Source organism: Platalea leucorodia (assembly GCF_965183815.1).
Source record: "Platalea leucorodia genome assembly, chromosome: 7".
Lineage (NCBI taxonomy): Eukaryota > Metazoa > Chordata > Aves > Pelecaniformes > Threskiornithidae > Platalea > Platalea leucorodia.
Window position 1 is genome coordinate 12,104,492 of NC_138829.1, and position 24,710 is coordinate 12,129,201.

General features: G+C 51.1%; 1 protein-coding gene across 3 annotated transcripts; it reads left to right on the forward strand.

Moving 5' to 3' along the window:
* The first annotated feature begins 4,257 nt into the window (after positions 1-4,257).
* Positions 4,258-12,473, forward strand: CKB (creatine kinase B). 3 transcript variants are annotated; one of them, XM_082316889.1, is made up of 8 exons: positions 4,258-4,318; positions 5,247-5,459; positions 6,647-6,801; positions 7,717-7,849; positions 8,764-8,935; positions 10,487-10,610; positions 11,341-11,530; positions 12,110-12,473. In XM_082316889.1, the coding sequence occupies exons 2-8, from the start codon at positions 5,267-5,269 to the stop codon at positions 12,286-12,288; spliced, it is 1,146 nt and encodes a 381-aa protein (XP_082173015.1). In that variant the 5' UTR covers positions 4,258-4,318; positions 5,247-5,266; the 3' UTR covers positions 12,289-12,473. The 3 variants fall into 3 exon arrangements, with proteins under 3 accessions (XP_082173015.1, XP_082173016.1, XP_082173017.1); XM_082316890.1 differs by lacking the exon at positions 5,247-5,459 and adding an exon at positions 5,975-6,162 and having other exon boundaries at positions 4,263-4,318; XM_082316891.1 differs by lacking the exon at positions 4,258-4,318 and adding an exon at positions 5,975-6,162 and having other exon boundaries at positions 5,370-5,459.
* The last annotated feature ends 12,237 nt before the right edge of the window (positions 12,474-24,710 follow it).

The following is a 24,710-nucleotide window of genomic DNA, read 5'->3' on the forward strand; positions in this document are numbered from 1 at the left end:
GCCTCTTAACGGGTGAAACTGAAGGGGTCCCCGCGGGCGGCGGGTTCCTTGGAGGGCCGTGAGGGTTACCAGGCAGCCCAGCGGGAACTCCCGTTTTCCACCCATCAAGCGTCCGTTTGGGGGGCCTGAGGGCCGCCGCCAGGCGGGGCGAAGCCCCTTCCCCAGGGAACGGCTCTGCCTCTGCCGCTGGTGGAGCCAGGCCTCACCCCCGGCACCCAGGCAAGAAGCTTCCAGAAGGTTCTGCCTGCCCTCCCCCAGGGCAGCCCGCTCGGGGGAAAGGCAGCTCAAGGCCGACCAAACCCTTCATACGGGTTTCGTAAGGCTGCAGGAGAAACCACAATGTGGGCTCAGAAGCAGCGGAATCATTATCTAAACCCCAAATAGCATGGTTCTAACTCCTACTTCTGTCTCGTGTTTAGGACTGAAGTGATGTGGAGAGCCCTGCGTGCCCCAGTGGTACGGGGGCTGTAGTCAGGAGGCAAGGAGGAGCCAAGGAGGAGAGTATCGCCTCATCTTCTGCTTGCAACAAGCCCAGGCCACCTGGCATGGGAGGGGTATGGGCATAGCAGAGAGCATGTGAATCACCCCGGACGGGCAGGTAATGTTCCCCGCTAAATCAGATAACGCTCTGTATGGTGCTGCGTTCACCACTAACCTGTAATGTACAATAGTGGAGAAAAAGTCATCCTTCCGCAATCAAGAACACAATAACGGAGAGCCGTATAGATGATAATTTGTGATTTTTTTTTTAATGAATGTGAGTCCACCAAGTATAAGGGAATTTTTGCCCATTACCTTCAGTGAGAACACACTTTTTGTTATGCTGTTGACCTGCCCATATCATAATTGCAGTAGTCTTTGTTATTTAGTTATGAAACTCTCCTCCATCTAATCTAAACATAATGTATGCAGTTTCAGAGGTTTCTTAAACTGTGAACTCCTACTCAGCTGTTTTTCTGACTGGCAATCATGGCTCTACTGTGGCTTTATATTTGCACCTACCTTGGGTTTTTTCTGTCATTTTTAGTGTCATTGGTTATATTTGTCATTGTTTATGTTCTTATGTCCTTTCTTTCCCATGATGAACTGCTGTTCAGATCACTGCGGGCCTGACTGTATGCAAGATCAGGACACTCGGCATCTCCTAGTTTCCACAGGCACTCAGCTCACTGGAAACGATCAGTAATTTTCAACAGACTGCCTAAGCAGCGGGAAAAAAAATACACCAAGGATAATAGCTAGGCAAATATATTTTAAGCGATACATGTAAATGGGAAGGGAAGTTTCATTTGAGAAGTTAAGCAGATGCAGCTATAACCAATCTCTTTAATCTACTGATACATGAGTGTTATGTTTAATTTTTAAGTACTGTTTAGTTGTCAATTAGAAATTGGAAACAATTCAGTTGTTTGTAGCAAACCACTTTCTCTTGCTATTTCCTAATTTGAAATATTCTTCTAGGTTTTCATGAAGATGTTTATCCCCTAATTCTTCAGGTTCATCTTACGTTCACGCGAGTAATTTCAGAAGACACATTCACTAGCTAACACCCATCTCCTCTTGCAGTTGTACACTGCACAACATTTATAATTAAGCCTCTTAGGAAGTCAGCTGCATGGCCCATGATTAACTTCCCTTAATTCTTCATTGTTAAAGCTCAGTGCAGAGATCTCTGGAGTAATCGCCCCCCCTTTCCATCCTGAGCTGCAGGACGGCAACGTAGCGTATACGAACTAAGATACCATCCCAGCACAGAAAGTACGTGTTGGTGCCTTTATCACAGTCTAACAGGCCGTACAGGCTTGTCCAAAGAAAGTATTCTCTCAGCAGATGAGCTAGATAAAACGGTTGATCAGAGACTGTTGACACACTGCGCAGCATCTATAATCAAGTCACTGGGGAGGCCGGGATGGGGTGCTGTAACAAAGGTAGGATCCAATTTACACACAGCTTTCAGCAAATCTTAAAATGCTGCCTGAATAAAACCCAGTGAGGTAATAGCCACTTCTGACTTAGTGCATGCGGGAAATTTGTCCAACAGTGGTGAGGAAAAGGGGGTAGAGGGTGCATTGTGTATTAAACATGTAAATTGGATATATTTGGGTTGGTTTGCGCCCGCGACTCTGTTTCCATGTCTTCAGACAAAAGTTTTGTGAAGAAGAGGTGTCTGTCTGTGTCGGAAGTGCTATAATGAATGGCACATTGAGAGTACTACCAGTTTATAATACTGTAATGACCGGTATTCCCTGTTCTGCAAGATGGGGAGGGAAAGAGCGTACCCAATGAATAGTAATGGATCCTCGGATTTTGGTTTTTGAGGTGACCTTGACTCCACGAATCTATGGAACAATAATAATACAGAACAGTTGATTGCTTCTCTGTGGCAACAGATTATGGAATAAGACAGAAGGAGCCTTCGATACCTACGCTTTTTTTTGTGAAGAAAAACACCACAGAAATGTGGTGTAATGTAAGAAAATGCTCTTAGTTTTATTTCTATTGTTACAAATTAAAAATAATAACTGAGTGGTTTACACTAAAAAAAATCCACAATCGGAACTATGTGTGACTTCAACAAAAAAGAGTAAAAAGAAGATAAAAAAAAGAAAAAAAAAAAGTGTTGCAACTGAGGTCATCCAGCAATATTACATTTATTTTGAGGACTCTGGGTACGATTTTACACTGACATTCATTTAATACCCGCTTAGCGGCGGCATTATTTGCAACTGACACTATTCTGAAGCACGAGCGATGTGTGAAACTAGTAAAACGTAGGGGCAGATTTTGTGAGGTTAACAAGGCAGCGGAGACCTAGAGAGAGGATTTGTTCTTTGATCCGGGAGATAAGAGACCAGGCGTGCACAGATGCCGAGCCCTTGGCTCCTACTGGAGATCACTACACTCAGCATTTCAGTCTATCAGACCTGGAATAACTCGGGAATCTGGATGGCAGCCAAACACAACGCAGTTTTATTTGAAGCAGTCTATGCTTTTTGTTTTGTAATGATTTCCTCTATCTGTGTATTATTTTTTTTAAATCCCGAGCAGTTCTGTAAAGTGCACGCGCTTCTCGCTGTCGAGGTGAGGGTACTGGTTGTGGTGCTGAAAGAGTTGTGGCGGGGAAGGAGTTTCAGCTGATGTCTCCTGACGTGCACAACTGGTGTCGAAGAAAGCAACTCTGCGACTCGGCCCCGCGTTCGCATGGGTGAGTACGCTCTGTTTGGACAGGAGGATCAACGTGGGTTCTGTCGTGAGAAATGCACGTCAGAGAAGGATAAAGAAACTATTGTGTAAAGGTGAAAGTCAGATCAAGATAGTCATTCACGTTGTGAATGTATTTATTTCTGCAAACAATGGGATTCTCGGCTGCATCTGAGCTTTGGGACAAACCCTGCTCATTCCTACAAGGAGACCAGTGGAAGTCACTATTTTCGTGAATTTCAGGTGAGTTTTAGGTGGGTCAGATCCCAGCCTTCCTACTTCTGTCTTCAGCGGGAAATCAGCCACTCTCCAATAAAACCGAACTTTTTTTTTTTTTTTTTGGCACATGACGAGCAGGAGACTCGCCGCGCTTTACACAACCACCCCGCTTCCTTTCGCGTTAAACTGTGAAACGAGCCCACGCCTTCGCAGGTGCCGGAGGCGAGGCGCCGGGCGAGCGGCAGCTCCTTCCTCTGCAGAGCCCGGCCGCTGCTCTCGGGCGCCGGGGCCGAGCCCCGCATCCCCGGCCGCGTCGGCGGCTCCTGCCGAGCCGGCTCGGGGGCGGCCCGTCGCCCGCGCGACCCGGGGCACGCCAGCCCTGCCGCTGAAGCCCTCCTGGTGAGGGTGGCAGGTCGGCGCACCCGTTACCGAACCCTCAACCGGGGTGTGAAGCCTGACGGGAAGAGGCCGCGTGCCCGCGTTGGCGTGCGACGGCACCGCCACCTGCGCGCAACCCTTGGCCGATGGAGGGCGGAGATGGGTTTCCACACGCGTGTAGGTGTTTAACCAAGCCGCCGAGGGCGCCGTCGCCTCTCCGCTGCGGGGAGCGGCTCCGGCCCGGCCCGGCCCCGGCCCCGGCCCCGGCCCGGCCCCGCCGCACGCCGCCCTGCCTCCCCGAGGCCAAGCAAAATGGCGGCACGCCTGGGCCCGGCCAGCGACAGGGCGCTCGCCCCGCCCTCCCGCGCCTGGCCCAATGGAATGAATGGGCTATAAATAGCGGCCAATGGGGCGGCGGGTCGCGCTCTATATAAAAGAGGCGCGGCAGCGGCGTTGGGGCTCCACTCCGGCTAGGGAGCAGCGGGGCGCTGAGGTCCTTGCTTTGGCTGCGGAGCCCTCGGTAAGTCCCGGGGCAGCCGAGCCGTCCTGCAGCTTTAAAATAAGATTTTTCTTTTTTTTTTCTAATTTTTTTCGTTTAGTTTTTTTCTTCCCCCTGTGTGGGGTGGAGCCGGTCCGGCTGAGGAGGGGGAGCGGGGCTGCGGGTGCGGCGGGGGGCAGCGCGGGGCAGGGGCGCCCGGCGCGCAGCTGGGGCGGGGGCCGTGGCGCGGAGCTCTCGGCGGGGCGCGGCGCAGGTGTTACCGGGCTTGCCCCCAGCCGGAGCGGGCCCCGCTCTAAAACCAGATCCACCCGGTATTTAGCAGGGTAGTTACATATGCTCGCCCCAGCCAGGTCCCCCGAGGGAGCCGTCTGTTGTATAATGGCTTGTTAGGTGCTGCCCACCCCGCCGCTGCCGAGTCGGGGAGCAGCCGGGGCGCCGGGCGCTAACGCTCCTGGGGCCGGGGCGCGGCGGGTCCCCCCCGCCCGGTAGCGGCGGGAGGAGGAGACGCGGCCGCCCCCCGAGGGCACGGCGGTGCCGCCCCGCTCACCTGCCGGCCGGCCCGGGGTCCCGGCGGGGCCGAGCCCCCCCCCGCCCCAGCCCCGCGGCGGCCCGGCCGCTCCCCCCGCCCCAGAGCGGCCGGCGGGGTCAGCCCGGCGCTGCCAACGGCCGCCCGGCGCTGCCAACGGCCGCCCGGCGCGCGTCCCTTCAGCCGGGCGGCGCCCGGGGAGCGGCCGGGGTGGCGAAGGACGGGGCAAGGCTGGCGGAGGTGAAGAACTTTTTCCTTTCCTCCTTCCCGGCTCCTGCGGGAGGTGGTGCAGCAGCGAAGGTGCGAGAGGCAGGGGGGGAACAGCGGGCAAGGTGACCTTGCCTGGGTGCCGGGCTTCCCCCCGCGGGCGGTGTGGAGGCCTGCCAAGCCCCCAGTGATAGGCTTCCCCTCTCTCTCCCCTAGTGACTGCGGTAGGGTCAGCCATGCCCTTCTCAAACAGCCACAACCTCCTGAAGATGAAGTACTCTGCCGATGATGAGTTCCCCGACCTGAGCGTTCACAACAATCACATGGCCAAGGTGCTGACCCCGGACCTGTACAAGAAGTTGAGGGATAAACAGACTTCCAGTGGATTTACGCTGGATGATGTCATCCAGACTGGGGTTGACAACCCAGGTAACGGCCGGGGACCGTTAGATCCGCCTAACGATCTGTTCTCCCTCCTTACTGGAAGTGCTTCTTGACAACGGCACCCAAAGCTCTTGAGCTGCTGAGAGGCAAATCTTGTAAAGCATTGAGAGACGGCTCTAAACGCATGGCTGTGTTAAAAGAGGCCTTGTTCTATCAAGCCATGTTCCTTGCTGTGGTCTGACATATCAATTCCCTGACACTTCAATTATGTAACTGCTCTGCTAAATACTTTCAATCCAAACAAAAAAAAAAAAAAAAAAAAAAAAAAACCAAAAAAAACCCAAACAACAACAAAAAAAAAACCAAAACCAGATGCATTCTAATTATAACGCAACCGGGGGGGAAAAAAAAACCCAACCCTGATGTTATGTGGGATTACCTGGCTGTTCTGGTCTATTCCTATTCCAAACTGGTTATGTGATGTTTTCTAGCACTTCTATGAAAAAAGGGGGAGCAGATGTGTTTACATGTTAACATTACAGTATTTATTTTTACTCCAGCAATATCAAAATGGCCCAACTAAATAATCAGAGACTGCCTCCTGATGAGGAGTACCCGGACCTGAGCACCCACAACAACCACATGGCCAAAGTGCTAACCCTGGATTTATACAAGAAACTGAGAGACAGAGTCACGCCCAGTGGCTTCACCCTGGATGATGTCATTCAGACTGGGGTTGATAATCCTGGTAAAATGCGTTGAGAATATTCTGTGTGAGCCAGCTGAAGTAACTGGTGCTTTTGAATATGGTGACTTGAAACTAATCTTGTGGAGGTGGTATTTATGAGCAGACTACAGAAATGCAGCTCTGTCTGTAGCAGAAGGAAGAAAAAGCGAAGTATACTTGCTTACAGCAAAGCATGATTGCTTAGACGTAAAGTTCTGTCTGGTGGTCTAAATTAGCTAGCGAAATTGGATGTGCTGTGCAAATTTGTCCGAAGCCGAGCTTGACAAATGAGCATGGTTTAATGGCAACAGTTACGGGTTTCCATAGCACTGCATTTGACTAACTGGATGAAGTGTAAAACGTAGGGTCTCTCCAAATGTTTTTATGTAAGAATGCATTTTAAGTGACTAGACCTACCACTAAAGAACTTGCCTGGTTAGTGCTGCATTGGAGTACAGCCAAACATCACCCAAACTTAGCTCTTCTGACTTTATTACCACTCCAGGCCATCCCTTCATAATGACAGTAGGATGCGTAGCTGGTGATGAAGAATCCTATGATGTGTTTAAGGAACTCTTTGATCCAGTTATTGAAGACAGGCATGGTGGCTACAAACCAACTGATGAGCACAAGACCGACCTGAACGCTGATAACCTGCAGGTATAAACTTTTGATCCATTACTGATGCCTACTGGTCTGAGGACTGGGTAAAGTTGTTGGCAGCTGCCTAAACTGATTGCTCAGGCTCTGCCCCCTCACTTTCACCCAGTGCAGTGCGTCCAGTGCAATCAGACTTTTAAGAGCTTGCTGCTGCAGGGTGTCAGTGGCTGGGTAGAACCAGGCAGCTGGCACGCAGCAGGAGCTTGCTTCACGTGCAGCTGCAACGTAGATCATGCCAAAGATGTTCAACGTGTACTTCTGTGAACTGTGGGCTGTAGTAGTCAAGCTAAACACCACCGTGTGAGGAGTCAAAGACTGTTGTAAAACATGACACTTTCTACTATCTGATCTTGGATCTTAAACATCACCTGGTGGTCTCATACTAGAGAATAGACATTGTTATGGCTAGGAGCAAGGGTTTCTGCCCATTTTATGGAATTCAAATGTTACTGAAGACTCCAGGAATTCCTAATGCCATGTTGATTGGCTAGCCATAGGTCATCTTGAAACTAAGAGACTTTGGATGACAATAGTGAATAATTCTCATCTGCAAGAGCAAACACCTACCTAAACAACAGGGGTTGCCCTCATGTTGATACCTCTAGACTGCGGATCTGAAGGGGTAACAGAAGCCCAGACCATAGTCTGAAATGGACATAAACCTGATGGTCTGGTGGTATCCATATCTTCTAGCACTACTTAGTAGCCGTAGCCTTAGCCTCAAAACAAGGGTTGTGTTACACAGATACTTGAGCTCATGCTGAAGAAAATAGTCCTGAAGTAAGACACTGGCTTACAGGCCAAGCAGTCAACATCTCAAGTATAAGATGCATGCTTAAATGCATGGGAGCTACATGTATTTAGGGTAGGTATCTTGGCAAACGGGTTGTACTCACTGGTTTCCTAATCTTGTAGGGAGGTGATGACCTGGATCCCAATTACGTGCTAAGTTCCCGTGTCAGAACTGGTAGAAGCATCCGTGGATTCTGTCTTCCCCCGCACTGTAGTCGAGGAGAGAGGCGGGCTATCGAAAAGCTCTCCGTTGAAGGTAAAGCGAGAACTGGGTGCATGGGGGAAACTACTTATGTCCTTTGCGCAAGAGGTGTTCTTTGCGGTTTGAAAATGGAGGCGGTTGCCAAAGGCCACCTCCCTCAAGACTTAGTCTGAACATGGAGCCTTACCTGCAAAAGGCTCATTACATTACAGCTGCCTCAGCACTGCAGTTTGTAGCTGAGAGCAAGAGCACATGTCAGAGGGAGGTTGGACTGCATTAAGTTGACCTTTGCTGATCTTGAAAGCTTCTTTCTATATGTGTAGGGAAAGAGGTTGGTTCATCATGGCTCAAACCTGAAATGTAACAGGTATGTAGCAACTTCAGGGCTTGAGTCATGGTTGCAGTATTTTGTGGCTGCTTTTAATTGACTTTCATTAACGTTCAGCTTGCTTAGGGATGTAGTCTTGCTCCAAATGTGCAGTTGACTAGAGTAAGCCCTAGTTTTCAGTGGAACTCCTCAGCTGCAGGCTTTTTCTGTTGCCTCTCAACTCCATTAAGTGAGAGGAAAGGATACACTCAAGGTGCAGTTCTGGAGACTGAGAGTGTAGTTGTTGCAAAACCTCTCAAGGGCAGGGTAACAGTCCTTGACTAGGATAATAGTTTGTTATATTCATGACCTTGATTCTCCTTGGAAGAAAGCACTCCACTTTTACAGTTAAGCAGCAGTAATGATTCTATACTGTGTGCAAGGGAACAAAGGCTGCTTGTGTAAGCCTGGAAGGTGCAGACAAATCATCTGATACTGCCTTAAGTTCTGTAAGGCCACAAAGGCATTGCCATTGCAGATGAAAGCAAGGGAGGAACCAAACCCAGCAGATCAGACATTGCCATACTTTGTGTGTGGTCTCTAAAGCGCTGGGAATGTGTAGTGCTGTTGGTCCCATTCTGAAAGTGACACTCTCTTTCAGCTCTGGGTAGTCTGGAAGGTGATCTCAAGGGGAAGTACTATGCTCTGAGGAACATGACTGATGCAGAGCAGCAGCAGCTGATTGACGATCACTTCTTGTTTGACAAGCCAGTTTCTCCTCTTCTGTTGGCATCTGGGATGGCACGAGATTGGCCTGATGCCAGGGGTATCTGGTGAGTATGCCTGCAAGGGAGGAGTCTTACAAAGTACCTGCAAAAAAATCTTGCAGTTTTGGTCGCGGTTTGTACTGTTGGGCAAAATGGCAGCTTCTGAACTCGTATTGCTGAATCTAATGAGAAACTTGTGGGGTCCCCTCTGGGGAAGTGGGATCTAAACCAGCGGATTTTGGCCAAGTGTTACTGTGCACCACACTGGGCTGGTAGGAGCAAGCCAGCTTGGCTAGCCTGTAACCAGAGCCTACCCATCCAGCACAGGTTAGTGAAGCACCAGACAGTAATCGAATCAGCTTATGAAAGTAGTCACTTCTAAAGGAATAGATGTGCCACTGCATTCAGCTCTTGTCCCAGGAGCTTAGAGCAACTTGTGGTAACAAACCATAGTGCTGGCTTAGCTCAGACTTGATACTGGGTGCATAGTCGCTCCCTTGTAGTCTCATCACTTCTGCTTGCAGAAACTCACTGATGCTGGACTAGTATGGCTTCACCTGTACTAGTGAGAAGATTTCCCCCCCTGCCTCCAGAGACTTGGTGACATGAGTTGACTGATGCAGAGGTGTGGAATGGAAGGATTCTGCTCGTCAGATGTAGGTCACCTACATAAAACTCTGCATCTCGGGAGCTTCTGCAGCATAATTAACTTGCTCCCTTGTAAGCCAAGGGCTAGGTTTTTATCAACTGGAATACTCCAATCTTATTACTGTAGCTGCTTCAGTACAACCCAGAGGAAGCACGCTTTGTTTCTGTAGGTCACCTTTAAGATTGCGTCATCTACCTGCAGATTGCCAGCAGTAGATAGCGCTGTCATCTGAGCATGAGTAATCTACAAGCTTGAAGTGTAAAGTCTCAGTGTTGTCTGCATAAATAACTTTCCTCAGGTACTAGTTAATTTTTGATCCTAATCAAGCTGAGAAATTATCAGCATGATAAAGGTTGATGATAGTACTTGCTGCCAGCTGCAAGCTAGGACAAGAGGGTCCCGTTGGTGTTCAGAGGTTTTTATAGCATCTCTGAAGAACCTCGATCTAAAAATCAATAGTGAAAACTCAGCTCAGTTCCCTGATAAGGTACAAAGTGCAGCTTAACAGAATCTGACAAAATTCTGATAAAAGGCTTTGTTACACATTGTCAACATGGTGTCATTATGAACATCGCTGTACAGGCCTGCCTCAAAGTCTGTACCCATCACCCTTCTGCAAACTCTGCTGAACAGATGAAACCTCTTAAATTTGTAAACTCGGGCCACAAGTGAGCTAGGGATTTTAGGGTTTGATACTGTAAGACTGGCTAATGTCATGTCATTACTCATTCTGACCTGTTTAGATATAGGCCAATTCAAACTACTTCTTGAAAAGAGCAGGGTAAAAACAACGAGCTTAACTCTGTGAGGTCCTGCATGGACAAAAGAAGTAAGATTAATTTCTTTGAAGAAGCAACTAAGTGAGCTTCTTGAAATAAAAGCTGCAATGATGAGTAATTTGGTGCTATTACAATTATCTTGAAAATGTCAGGTGGGACAGACAAGTTGTTTGCCTTGTCTCCTCCTAGGCACAATGATAACAAGACCTTCCTTGTTTGGATCAACGAGGAGGATCACCTTAGAGTTATTTCCATGCAGAAAGGTGGCAACATGAAGGAAGTATTTACCCGCTTCTGTACTGGGCTAACACAGGTAAATCAATACTGCCTGAGCTGTATGTGCAAATGGTACATGTTTCTCTGGTGTAGAGCTGAGAATGCAAACTCTTTCAAGCCCACTCCCGAGTCCTGCATGGTGGTGCTTCATAGCCTGGGTTTCTGGGAACACCCTGATGAGGTTCAGAGCTGTGAGGGCTCTGAAACACCTTTATTGGCAAAGCATTGTGGCTATGAAATCTAAAATATGTCCTCTGATGTGGCACCCTTACCCAAGTGTCTAAACTGTACTTCAAGGATTTCTGTGTGGTTCTATAAATCAAGCGTTGAGACACCCGGGGGGGGAGGAGAAACTGCCTGAATGTGGACAAAGCTGGACTGAAGTTTCTAGGCTGACTGCTTTTCTCAGCTTCTAGTCTTGAGATGAACTTGAGCCTTACCAGTCCCTTCCCTAATCCTAACAGACGTGCCAGCTTGACATGTACTAAATCAAGCTTCCCAGGAGATAGTGACTTCAGATTTTGTAGTGTAGTTTAAACTTAGCTGCTTGGACTGTCTTGCTGCTAGGACTAAGATTAAGGCCTTAAAAGCCCCTTGTTGGTGACCCTTTTTTCCAAATGGAGGGGGCTTATGTGACTGGCTTAAATAGCTCTTCAAACTGTTGTGGCTGTTGCTATGTAACTGAAGCTGTAAATGAGCACTAATGGATGACCTACATCCTTCAGGCAGAGAACGATCTCTTGAACATCCATTTTCTCTATTTATAGATAGAAACTCTCTTCAAGTCCAAAAACTACGAGTTCATGTGGAATCCACACTTGGGCTACATCCTGACCTGCCCATCCAACCTTGGAACAGGGCTCCGTGCTGGCGTGCACATCAAACTACCAAATCTTGGGAAACATGAGAAGTTTGGAGAAGTCCTTAAGAGGCTTCGGCTGCAGAAACGAGGCACAGGTGAGAGGTGGTGATACAGTGATGTCCTACTCAGGCTGCCCTAAGACACCAGCAGAAACCTGGCTACAGCCGGAGCTGTGGGTTCACATGGGCAGTGCCTGTTGGACCATCCAAAAGGGACCCTTGTAAGCACATGGAGAGAACCAAGCCTTAAAATCGTAGCTCGAGGGGGTGGAGATGCCAGTGCTCTGCTTATACCTTACTGTATCTGGCTGTCCAGGCATGTCCTGTCTGGTGTTGTGAGCCCCAGGTAAGGTGGACCTGATGGCAGCTGTCGCTGTTGTAAGAAGGGATGGGAATCCCAATTTAACTTCTGGCTAGGAAATAGCTACAGTGGGTACATCTGGCCACAGGTTAGGGTGCTCTTGGGTTACAGGAATAAGGCGCTGCCCTGATGGCATGCTTGGTGGCTCACGTTGGCAGTCACGTGCAGCTTTATCTCCCTGCATGCAGGAGGAGGTGGCAGTGGCAACTTGCAGAGCTGTCTTGCTGTGTTCCCACCTCAAGCTAGTGAGGGAAGAAGGGTGGACTCACCTGTGCTAGCAGTGATCAGTGTACTAACTACATCTCTTGCTGCAGGTGGTGTGGACACAGCTGCTGTCGGAGGGGTGTTTGATGTCTCCAATGCTGATCGTCTTGGCTTCTCTGAGGTGGAGCTGGTGCAGATGGTGGTGGATGGTGTGAAGCTGCTCATTGAAATGGAAAAACGCCTTGAGAAAGGCCAGTCCATTGATGACCTCATACCAGCTCAGAAATAAAGCACTTTATTCTCATGCTTCCTAACTTATTGGATGAATAATAAAATGTCACTCTAATTCAAACCGTTGGGGTAGAGCCCGCTTAGTTACACTGTAGAGAAGTCTTCCATCCATCTGTGTTAGAGTTTATTTTTTTGATGGTTGAGATGTTGCTGAAAACGAAATAAACTATTGTTTTGGCCTGACATGTCTTAGATGTGTTAACTGAATGTCTTTGAGATTTAAGTGACTTGGTTTTCCAGAGGGGCTGGTTTTGTGTGCTAGCACATCTTCCTGGCTGCGCTGCTGCAGTCCGCTCGAGTTGAAGCGTGGCTAAAGCAGTGTCAGAAGTGAACCTTTAACTTGATTGTAGTCGCTGTAAACTTGAGAATGAGTGTTAAACATGAGTCATTGCAAACATGCCCAACCTCCAAGGCTTTGACTTGTGCATCTGCTGATGGCAACTGTAAACTGTCATTATCCTGACTCCAGCAAGCCAGGCTGGCTCCTGTCAGGGAGAGGAGACAGGCCTGGGTACAAAGGGCTGCTGTTCTCAGACAGGTCCTCCCGGGGCTGCAGGGCCGTAATACTGACACTAAGCCAGTTTGTGGGGAGAAGATCACGTCTTTAATCTCTGGAGATGTGCAGAGAGTTGCTGTAAACAAGTAATTGCTCTTTTGGTGGTAAGGAGTGAGGTGAAACTTAGCCTAAACCCATGCTTCTCTCAAGTGGTTTCGGCTCAGCCAGAAAAGAGATGGGGGCTGTAAGCTGCCAGTTACAGGAAAAGATCAGCTTGCTTCAGCCGACTCTTGTTGACCTATGCACCAGTTGTCCTATGAACCTAAAAACAAGCACTATAGTCCATGAAGACATGCTAAATAGTTGTTTTTTTTTCCCAAACTGGGTCTGGCTCGTAAGCTCAGGCTGTTCTCTGGGTGTGAGCTTACAGTGTTGTATCAAATAGGGCTGTTCTCCGGAGCGGCTGTAGTCAGTGTACGTGTGTGCTTGCTGTGTGGAAGCGTCACGTTATTAACCTACGAGAACAATGTTTTCCAGAAGCACTGATAGCTAGGAGCATCGGACCCTTAGTAACAACAGCTTTTGCAGCTCGTGCAACCTGGGAAGCAGATAACGCCTCAACAGCTCTACCCACGGCTAAAACCTGGCTTTTGTAGAGGGAGCCTGATGAGAGGTTGGTGCATAGCTTCACAGTGTGCAGCTTTATATAGGCTCGCGTAGATAAGCTTTCTTTTGTAGAAGCTATGATATTTCTAAGGCTGTGATTGCAGGCTGTCACTTAGCTGAAATGATGACTCCAGTTGGGGTAAGCTAAATAAATTTGGGGGAGGGAAAGGCTGAGTGAACATCTCAGATGAGATTTTTTTTTTTTAATATAGCTTTCTACATGATTCAAATTTAACTGGGTGGGGGAGAGGAGATCACATGTAAGAGTTTTGTTCTGCGCTGGGTGATGTTCCTGCATTTGAGTTAATCGGCACAGGGATTTTTCTGTACAAGGCTTGTGAGAGCGGGGAAGGGAAAATGGTGCAAGAGACAACCGGTTGGTTCTGTCTATTCTTTCGATCCCCCGTGCTGTGCTTTGTGTCACTGTTCACAGATGCTTGGCAAATAGCTGGTGCTGCATCTTGTAATCAGAGAGTGTTCATTTAGTGGTGCCTCTCCTCAACACGGCGTCGTTACTGCACTCACAGCAATTATCTAATGGAAGGAGGTGCCTGAAAACTTGTCTATTTTTTTTTAGCTATAGCAGCTGGGCTAATAAAAACATCTCTCTCCCTATGCATCTTGTTTCTCCTATGGCCGTAGCCCATTGGGGCTGCTACATCTCTGCCTCGTTTTAGCCCCTGGGTCCCCGCAGTCTGAGGCAGGACCTGCAGCTGGCTAAAAAACTATGGTCAAAGCAGCAGGCTAGTCTTCGATGCCTGCGTCCAACTAGAAAATATTTCTTTTTAATTGGTTTTCTTTCCCACCCACCACGTTTGCTGTGTTCCTTCCTGCTGCCACGAGGAATAACACGACCATGCTTTTGTTTCAGCTTGTACAAAGCCCTTGAAAATATTCCAGAGAACAAACCTGTCATGACAAAAGGCTGGACACAGCGTCTTACCCCAGCTGGGACTCGCTAAAAACCTGTGATCAACAGAGAAATTAAACCTCTGACCCCCTGGGCTTAAAAGCTTCGGGTTGATTCCCAGCATTACTCACCGTCGCGCCCGGGGTGCCTACCGTGGGTCGCTCAGGTGCTGCGGCCGTGCGGAGCAGGGCATACGGAGCGGCCGCTCGCTCCTGCCTCGGGCACCCGAAGTTGTGCTGGGCGATGGCAAAGCCTTAAACCGAGGGGAGGAGAGGGAGGTCATCAGTTGCTGTGCTTTATACAGGGGAACTGCAATTAGCCTTGCTGGCGGAGCCACCCGTGTCACGTAGCTTTTGGGAAGGACGCGGGAGCTGGCAGGGCCCTCTGGACAGGTGAGCTCATGCTCTGCATCACACCCAGCGGTGATGGCATCATTCCTCACCAAGCCTGGAGCGGTGCACGGGCTCCTCCGTTGGCTGAAAAAGTGCTGATGATGTGTGGGTGCGGGCTGGGGGAGGAGAGGGGCCGGGAAGCCCTTTGGGCCGCGAGGGCACGTGTTGCATCTCCGGGCTTTGCCATGAAGTTTCAGCTGAACTTTTCTCGCTTGCAGGTTCAGGAGCAGCGATCGTCGCTGCCGTCCCGCTGCCAGGGAGCAGCTGAGCCCTGCCGGCTGCAACGCGGGCCTCGTGTTGTCCTCCTTCGCTGCCTTCACGCGCCCTGCTCCCACAGGCTGGCACGTTGTCCCTCGGCTGCCGGCTCGCCACTCAAAACGCACCGTTTTTGTAATGTTTTCATAACGTTTTCAAGGGGAATTTCTTTCTGTTCATCGTTGTGTTTTTCTTCTGAACATTCCTCCTCTGAGGGGAGCAGCAGCCTAGCCCGGTGCGTGACGCCCATGCAGGGCAATGCCTGTGCCGGCAGCGGAGTCAGTCAGCCCAGACCCCGTCCCTCTCGGCACGCGTGGCACAGGCAGCACGTTGCCTGCTGGGACCCCAGGGTCCTTATTCAAGAAATTAAGCTGCCTGAGAAACCATTTACCTCTGACATTACACTTACTGGCAGTAGACTGTCCATAAACGCTCTTTATTCCATTTTCATGCTATCATCTACTGGAAAATTATTCATGATCTTTCACCTGCTTGTGGACTAAGCCACACGGAGGATGGCGGCAAGTTCAGCATTATGGCATCGACCCTAGGCACCCCGCCGTGCCGTGGGAAGCTCCCAGGCCTGAGTGAAGTGGCCAAGCTCCTCACACGCTGCCTTGTGCCCCGAGCCAAGCGAGGGGATGGGGTGGCTGCTTCACGAGGAGGGATGGCTGCTTCACGAGGAGGTCCAGCTGCTCCAGGGAGGCTCCGGCTTCCTGAGACGAGGTGGCCAACCCGGGTGAATCCTCTCTCACGAAAACTAAGTGTGGAGCAAGGTGGTTTTATCTGCTGGTTGCCCAGCGAGAGCCCTGCCCGGGTGCGGGAGGCTGCCTCTCGAGTCCTGCCCTCCGCCAGGGATCCTTGCTCAGCTCGGCTCGGCTCAGCTCAGCTCAGCTCAGCCCCGACCACAGCCAAAGCCAGGGCAATGCTTTCCTCTGGCTTTCTGTTTGGCCCAGTGTAATTAATCCATCACTAAGCCAAAAAAAAGGAAGGTGCTATTGCCTAATGTCTCTGGCACCCATCTGGGAGGGAGGCGGTTTAGGCTCCAGCCTGTCCTCCGATGAGTGTTACCATACTTTTACACAATGTGGAATAGCTTGAGCAGGAGAGTTTGAGTGATTTTTTTTTTTTCTTTTTTTTTCTCCGCCCACCCACCCACACACAAAAAATGTGGTAGCGTGGTGGGCAGGGCACTCTTCTGGGAATGGAGACGGCATCACAGCCTTTTCATCTCCTGTTTGCTTTTCTTTTTCCCCTGGGGAAGCAGCAGACCAGCAGGCTCCTTTGGCTGCTCTGCGTTCCTCTGGCTAGTCTGCCTGCCCACCTCTCCTAAAAAATCATCATTACAAAGCTGGGCATAGCCCGGATGACCATTTGCTCCAGCCCTCCACCAGTGGGATAGGGCACTTCTCCACCATCCTGGGGCTTCATCGGGTTTATTTGTCCCCCATGAAAGGGGAGCCAAACCCAGTGCTGGAGGAGGACACCCCACAGCCTAAGATGCTGAGATGAGAGGCTAACCAGAACCAGGTCTCTTGCATCACTTGACCCTCTTCCCCTCTCTTTGACACATTGGGGTTTATTTTTTTGTACAGAAATTACGCTTTGGCAAGCTCCTGCCAAGCTCCATTTCGAGGCCCAGCCTGCTTGCCCTGGCTTCCCGGCCCCACGGCACCTCTGCCTTGCCGGCTGCGAGCCGCCGGCCGCCGCACGGGAAAACCCAATGGCGAGGGCTGCCCTTGGGCTGCAGAGGTGTTTGTACGTGGAAATACTGGCTTTTCCCCACCTTTTGAAAGACCATCTGGTTTTTTTATTCAAATGCTGCATAGAACCAGGTCGAGCGCATCAGGTGAGAAGCTGTATCTACTGCACCCACAGTGCGGGTCTAGTAATTGAATTGGCAGCATGGGCTCAGACTGGGATTGACAATTAACAGGGAAAATCTGCATTACCAGACAGGGTAAAAAATAAACAGACACGCATCCAAACCTACCAAAGATTTTTGTTTTCCTCCTCCAGCCAGTAAGACAGACTATGACAAACCATATATATGTATGTATATTTTTATATATACAAACATATATATGTATATTTTAATATATATGTGTGTATATGTATGAATATAAGCTTTCAAAGGGCAAAATGTCTCATACTTAACACCTGGGAAAATGGATAGAAAGGATAACACTCAGAAAAATGTGAACATTGAGGTTTTTATTGAATGTCAAAAGCTTCAGCTAAAAATATAGAATGGGCAACCACAAGCTTTCTGTGATGCAATTTCAGAATAAAACCAGAACTGAGGACTAACTTGACAGATACACATGAAAAGCCCAGATCTTTGTTAAGACCTCGGCTCCTCACCGTGTTTAGTGCTGGTGGGTGCGAGGTTTGGCCAACGGCTGCAGGCTGATTGATTGCTTTTTCCACGTCCATTATTGATGACCAGAGACTAAAACTGAGAATAACCTGTGCTGAGGAGACCTTGGCAGTGTCAGCTTATATTTCTGCAGTGACTTATTGTGATGGTGTTTGATGGTAGTATTTGAGCACAGCAAAGCTTTCCTGGATTACTTGGGAATGAGTGAGACTGGAAAATAAGTGAAGTAACTCGACTGAAACCCTGTGTTCTTTAGCCTGGTCCGGCAGAGCAGTTAGCACATACGCTGAGGACAGTTTTGTTGGGATGTGAATAGTGGCTGTTTGCAGTTCAAAAGCTGCTGCATGTTCAAAGCACGGTGAAACGGGAGGGGAAAACTGATGGCAGGTTCAGTGCTGGGGCCAGCCCTGCCCATGGGAGCTGATGGAGGCTGTGCACCGGCTTCGGCACAGAGGGGATTTCTCCTGCTTCACTGTCCCGGGACAAAGCCGGAGGCGCCCATAGCAGCGAGAGGCAAACGAGGTGGTTTTAGGGCACTGGGTGGTGAAGTCATCTTGGGCAGGAAATCTGGTGTTTCAGTCAGCGTGGGCCAGGCTGCGTCCGCCCACAGAAACTGGCCGGTCTCCCTCCGCAGCTGTGGTGAAATCCCCTGAATCATCGCTAATCACCGCTCGGGCTGACGACGTTCCCGGGCTGCTGGGCAGAGTGCACCCGGGATTACTGGGAAGCTGGCAGAGCCATCCTGCACTGACGGTGCCAGTCCGGAGGGATGCACAGGGACCAAGTGACTGAACGTGTCCAGATGGGCATGAGAGGAGAGGTCTCTAGTGGGGATGGACACCAGGACAGCCGTGGGACCATGCTGCTCCACGAGTGGGCTGTCTTCAGCAAAGGGCATCGGGATACCATTGTATTGGATTGCTGCTGTAACAGCCTCCGAGTTGGGACTTGTCCGGGGAGAGATGGCTCCAGAGATACTCGTGGGAACATGCACGAGAAGAGGATTGCGATGGACGGGAGTGCTCACGGCTCCAGAGCGTCAGCTCCTCACCACAGGACAGTGATGGCTGGCTCTTCTTTTTTATAAGCCATTGTTTTAAGGCAAAACATCATTGAGCATCTTGAGGATGCTCTTTCCCCTGAGCTGGAATAAGTGTCTGTCTTCCTTCCCTCTGCCTCTGGGATGTCCCCCCTGCCCCGCTGCCGGGCCAAGGGGACATGCTGCTGCCAGCATCGCTTCCTCTCCTCCGTCTGGTGGGTGGCACGGGGTGCTCTCTTCTCCCATGGAGGGCTGGCTGGTGGGCCCGAGCAGTGCCCCAAACCTCGCACCTCCCTAGAGGGTGGAAAGGGCCATGAGGAATCAACAGTTCAGCTATTTCCCCACTGCTGAAAGCCTTGGGAGAGGCTTGAGGACTTTTTACAGCTGCCCTGGAGGCTGGAGGAGAGCAGAGATGGGAATGCAAGGCCAGGCACGCATGGACACGTGTGCAACCACTGCAGTGCACCCAGCCGCCCCCGGCGCTCGGCCTTGGTGCCCTCCGGGTGCTCTGGGCACCTCCCCGTTCTGCCCATGGCTCTCTGGAGGCTGATCCCCAGCCCATGACAGATCTCACAGCATCCCAGAAGGTCCATCCTTCCCCTCTGCAAACGCTTGTGAAGCCCCATCCCAGCAGCAGGAGGTAAGTCCTGGGGAAGGCTGTACCTCCCCACTTCAGTGTTGTCCCAAAGGGCTGTGTCCTGGCCAGTGTCCCTTGCCACCAGTGACCATACGGACCATTTCTCACCGCAAGGCACCTCCTGACTGCATTAACATGGAAGAGAGTCAGGTTGAGAGGCAGTAGGGGTTGCAGCAGCCAGCTCTCTGCAGGGCTGTGTGAGCTGCGTATCCCACCTTGCATCTGAGCATCAGCCATCCTTGTGCAATAGCTAAACTGCCCAGCAGTTCTCTCACCAAAGCGCTCACTTTGACTTACTCATTCTGTGGGGTGCTAGGAAGTGGGGCAGGGCGGAGGGCTCGCCCAGGCAAAAGGCTGAGCTAACCTCACAGTCAGCAAGCAGGGGACGTGACCAACCCAGCGCCATAAGCTACGTGTTTTCTGTTACTTGGTGGTTTGGCCTTTTTTGGGGCTGTTTTTTCTTGGTGGTTTTTATTTGCAATGAACTCTGTGGTTTGCAAAGAGACTTGTCAGCAGGATGGAGACCTTGCAGCTTAGCACGAGGGGAGCTGCCTGCCTCGGATTGCAGGCAACAGCCTGTGCCACTGCTGAGCCAGAACAAAGTGATGAAGACAACCTCAGCAGAGGATGAAGAAGGTCCATCTCCACTGGACCTGCCGCTTGCTGCTGTGGGGCAGCACCCCTGGCACGGGGGGCTGTCAGAGGGGAAGGGTCCCTGCGGCAGCACAGGGCTCTGCCTGGGTTCACGTGTCTCACTTCCCAGCAGTAACCTAAATTTTGGACAAAACCAGGCCCCAGTCCCAGCGGGGAATCGTCAGTCTGGCCCCAGCTGCCACCCCCTGGGCATCCAGCCTCTTCTCCCACCGGTGGCCATAGACACTTGGCAGCGTTTCATGCCGGTGGTCACCCGTGTCCCCACACAGGCGAGGGGACTGCCTGTTTCGGGGTGCAGTCCTGGGCTCACCTGAGTCCAGGCATCACTGCCTGATGCCACAACCCGTTGTCAGTAAGATGACACATCCCTCTCCTCTCCTGGGGGGACCAGGGTGTCTCCAGGGGCTGAGCACCCCTCCGCACACCCCCCTCCTGCTCCCCTCGAAATGCCTTTGAATTGATTCCGGTGGTCCTGGTGCTTGGGCATGCCACCCCTGGATGCCTGGCTGGGAAGAGCCTTGCATGTAGTATAAAATACAGTTCTAAAAGCAGACAAAAGTTGCATTTTGTTTTTCCTCACAAGGAATAGAGGATCAGCCCTCAAGCAGTATTTATGAGAAATGGTACCAAGTGGTGGGTCAGCTGGAGCCCATGAAAAGGCGTAAGACAGCAGATGGCCACTGTATCTTTTCCAAATTCTTTTATATAATATCGGTGTCAAAGCCAGCAATGACATGTCTTTGTATTTAGCCTACGTGCCCTTTCAGCCGTTACTGTCCTGGGGTACCTGTACACTGTCCTCCCTCGCAATCATTTCCATTTTGCTTGTCATTGATGTGGCCACGTTGAGATTTTTGCGTACAACCTAGTTCAAAAGTGAAGCCTCCCCCAAGAACAACTTCTCCGGCGATCCACCATCCTGTACAGGGGTTGTTTAAATGCCCAGCTGACGTGCCTTTCGGCTCAGTTTACTCACTTTCAGTTAAAGCCAGCCCTGATCAGGGACTACCAAAAGCACACATTAGATATTACCTAAAACGGATTTGGAATAAACACTTCAAGAAGATATACAGTGACAGTGAAATACATTTATAGAGCTATTTGAGGCTGAATGGGCATGGAAACAGTTATTAAAAAGACTCATAAAACTAGGAAGCAAGGTAAAACAATTGTTAAGATACTCAGGAGCATCTTCCAGGGGGTACCAGTGAGGGGGGAAACGCTTTGTTGTTTGCCGGCACTGTTAGTCCCGTGACACTTCTGAACACAAACACCCACCATTAAGCCTTTATTAATCCTCCCTTCTGATTTTTGTGCAGGTCATTTAGCATTGCTTAATACTGAGCTTAGGGGAAAACCTAATAAGCCAACCACTCATCTTTGAACTTGGCACGTAATTCGCCGTTTGCTGTTTCTCAACATGTTCTTTCTTGTCCTTCCACCCCACTGAGAAAAACCCTGGAGTGCCGGCAGAGGTAATTGCGGACGGCGGCAGCAAGCTGGCCGCGCCGGCGAGCCTGTGCTCACGCCGGCACCGGGGACACGGTGGCCGTGGCCGGCTGGCTGCAGTCTCCAAATGAGCTGATGCAGGAGATATTTTGGGACTTGGAAATGAGCCTCTCAGAAAAGGTAACCTGTGGCGAGGGTCTATTATCAAGCCACACTGAGACTGTGGGATCTTGGGAAAATAAGACAAGAAAATTAAATACATATATATTTATTTTAAGAAATGGCACTTACACTCTGCATGAAACATGCAGCTAAAGCATATTTTAGAAGCAGCTGAAAGCTTGGCAGTATTTTCTTTCCTTTCCAAGGTAAAAAAGCCCCCTGCCACCCCCCCAGGTGAGGGGACGCGCTGCTAACCAGGAGAAGGACACCTCCAGGGCTGGGCTTCGGGGGCATCAACAACAGTGAAACCCTGAACTCTGGCTTGGAAAAGAAAACAAGATCTCTCCTTCAGCTTATGCCAGGCTTCATGCTAACAGTACTTTGCACTTGTATGATGTTGCATTTAGCAAAGCATCATGCAGGCTTTTAACCGGCCCTCGGAGAGTATGGTTAGCCCCATTTCACAGCCTGGGGGAAGCAGCTTTGCTGAGGCTGGGGAGAGGGTGGCCGAGGTGGCTCCTGGACATGGTCCTCTGCCTTCCCGCTCGCTCTCTTCAGAGGTGAGGGGTAACCTGGTCACTCTTCTTCTTCTCCAGTGGAATATAGAAAAAAAAATCCTGATTTGAGACGCAGAATCCTCCCTTAGCTGAGCGTCTCTCTCACGCACAAACCCACAGCCCTGGACGAGGATTTCAACCAAGTATTTTTGTCCCAACTAGTTGGATTTTATTTATGCCCCTTTTAGTCTGTTCCTTCCTCAAGACTAAAAAAAAAACCCAACAGCAAAAGTAAAAATAAAGTACAAAGGTCTCAAGAGAGCTCAACCTTTCCTCTCCCTGCTGCCTCTCCTGCAGAAATAGAAAATTCCTGCAGAATTTCTCTTGGGAATGGAAAAGACTGGACAAAGCATGTTATCGGAGGTGAAGAGCCTCATGGTCCGCTCGCAGCAGGAGAGCCCCGTCCCCCGCACAGGTCAGCTCCCACCAGCGTGGGGAGGGCACCGAAGGGGACATCACCCTCCAGCCCAGCTTAGGGCAGACCCTTGGGCCAACCCAAGCGCTGGCAGCAGTAAAACCCTGCAATAGCTGTGGCCAACCCCTGGTCCACAGCCCCCAGCTCCTTGTTTCAGGTGCTGTGCTGTGACCTCCAAGTTTTGGCTGTTTTGGGGTGTGAGACCCCTCGTGCCCCACACCCTGGGGTGCTGGTGGTGGCAGGATGGGGCTTTGCTCCCCAGGAAGGCTCGGAGGGCTTGGTGGGCAGCAGGAGTAGTCACAGAGAGTGGGGACCACAGCGAGGGTGCACCCAAAGGAGCCCCAGTAAGGAAAGGGGGTAAAAGCAGGGAAGAGCCAAGGAGAAATCTCCTTGTGGGGTGAAAGCAGGGTCGGAAAGCTGAGGCAGGAGCGGCGCTGCCCTGGCAGCCTGTGTTCCCTCGTTCTCATGGAAACAGGAGCAATGCCCTCCAGCTCGGCTGTTTTCTCAGCTCATTTTTAAACGCAGCTCCTATTTACGCTGGCGAGCGTTTCAGCAGCCCCCATCCCGGGGGCTCCCCCCAGCAGGACCCCGGGGTGGCCTTTGAGGAGCAAGGCAACGCCGCGAGGCTCAGGAGGGAGAGCTGCCCTGTGCCGGGCGAGCGCTATCTAATCAGGGCGATGGCTGGAGCCCCATAAATGGCAGCGCCGGCGAACCCCAGCCCCGCGCGCTGAGGAGGCTCTGACAGGCTGGTGGTAGCTCCCATATCTGCTGTAGGTCAAAGTCACATTCGGCAGAGGCCAGGAGCACAAGTTGGCATCTTTTGACTTCCCCTCTACACTGAGCAGGCGAGGAAGCTTCTAAATAAAAAATCTCCCTTGGCCCAGGCACAGGAAACAGCCGCCTTTCGAGTAGTCGGGTCGAGCAAGAGACTTCCAAATCAGGGCATCGTGGTCCACCCGCGGCCCTCACGGTGCCTGCGTGCAAGCTCTGAATGGGGAATGCTCTCTTCTCCCCACGCTAGTAACGGGTGACTGTTCCTATTAAAGGAATAGTTTAAACAATAGTTTAATCTCCAGCTGGGTTGATGTTCGTGCAGGCTGGAAGCTGCAGCCCAGCAGAAATCCTTCACAGGTCTCATTAGGACCTCAGATGCTCATGTTTTTGTGAAGGGTGCAACTCCAAAACACAGCAGGGCGTTGCCATTACAGCCAGGGGTGATGGGTCCCAGGAACCGAGCCCTCACCCCACCACTTGGGTGGTGTTTCCATGGGGCAGGACCCTCCTGCCCTGCCCTGGGGCAGCCCCCCATCAGTGGGGGCTCGCATGACCTGCAGGTCTGAGTGATGCTTTCTGAGCCTGAACATCACTCCACAGGTGACAAGAGCGCAGCTCAGGAGAGGGGGACGTGGCACCAGCCCCTTGAGGTCTCGAAGGACAACCTCCGCTGCAGGGGGTGGACAGGGCAGGCCAGCACCCACCAGACGCGAGGGGCTGGCAGCAGGGGACCGCGCTGCTTGCAGTGAGTGGGGTCACGGCACACGAGCGCATCCGCCACTGGGAACCCCGGCACCCAGCTGGATTTGGGTCGGGTTCAGGGACGCTGAGCTTGGCAGGCAGTGAAGGCTGCCACCACCACCATCCGTGACCAAATGGTGACAGCAGCCAGGGCACAGCCCTTCACTGTCCAGGATATGGTTACTTCCAACTGCATCACTCTCCAAACCCAGGCTGACTCCACAGCAGCAGGCTGCGGACAGGTCTCCACACAGCTTTGGAGCTGTATTTCCAGACCATCCGTCTGCAGGCCACAAACCCAGGGCCACCACGAGTTGCTGCAGTTTTGGGGCTGACCTGTTTTAAACCACAGATGGTCCCTCCTGTCACCTCAGAGTCCACCAAGCTGAACGGGGCCAAACCTGACATGATGTTTCCTGCAAAGCATTAGGGTTTCTGCTGATGTGCTCCCCCCACTGAGGTTCAGCTCGGCCCAGAGGTTCACAAAAGCTGTAGCTGCCATTGCTCCAGCGCAGCGAACAGGGAAAAGAGCTCCCTTGCTTTTTCCTACGTGCACACCAAGGCATCGAGCTTTGCCTTTAGCTCAGGCACAGCCAGGTCTGGCCACCAGCGTGATGAGCCACCTCCGTCCCTCCTGTCTTCTCCTCCTCCCAGCTCCCCAAAGGCAAGGAGAGACGCGGGCTCATCACAGCGGAAGATTACTTTTTCCACGGAAACAGATGCCTGCTTCAGCCGACACGTTGTCTTTGTGTTGAGCTCGATCCCACCTATTCTGATTGTCACTGTTGTTATTATTTCCATAACCATTTTTCCTCCAGACTGCTGGCGTGTTCTTGCTCCGGGAACACACAGCCCTGCCCTCTCCCAGGGCTCAGAGGCTTCAAAAGGCATCT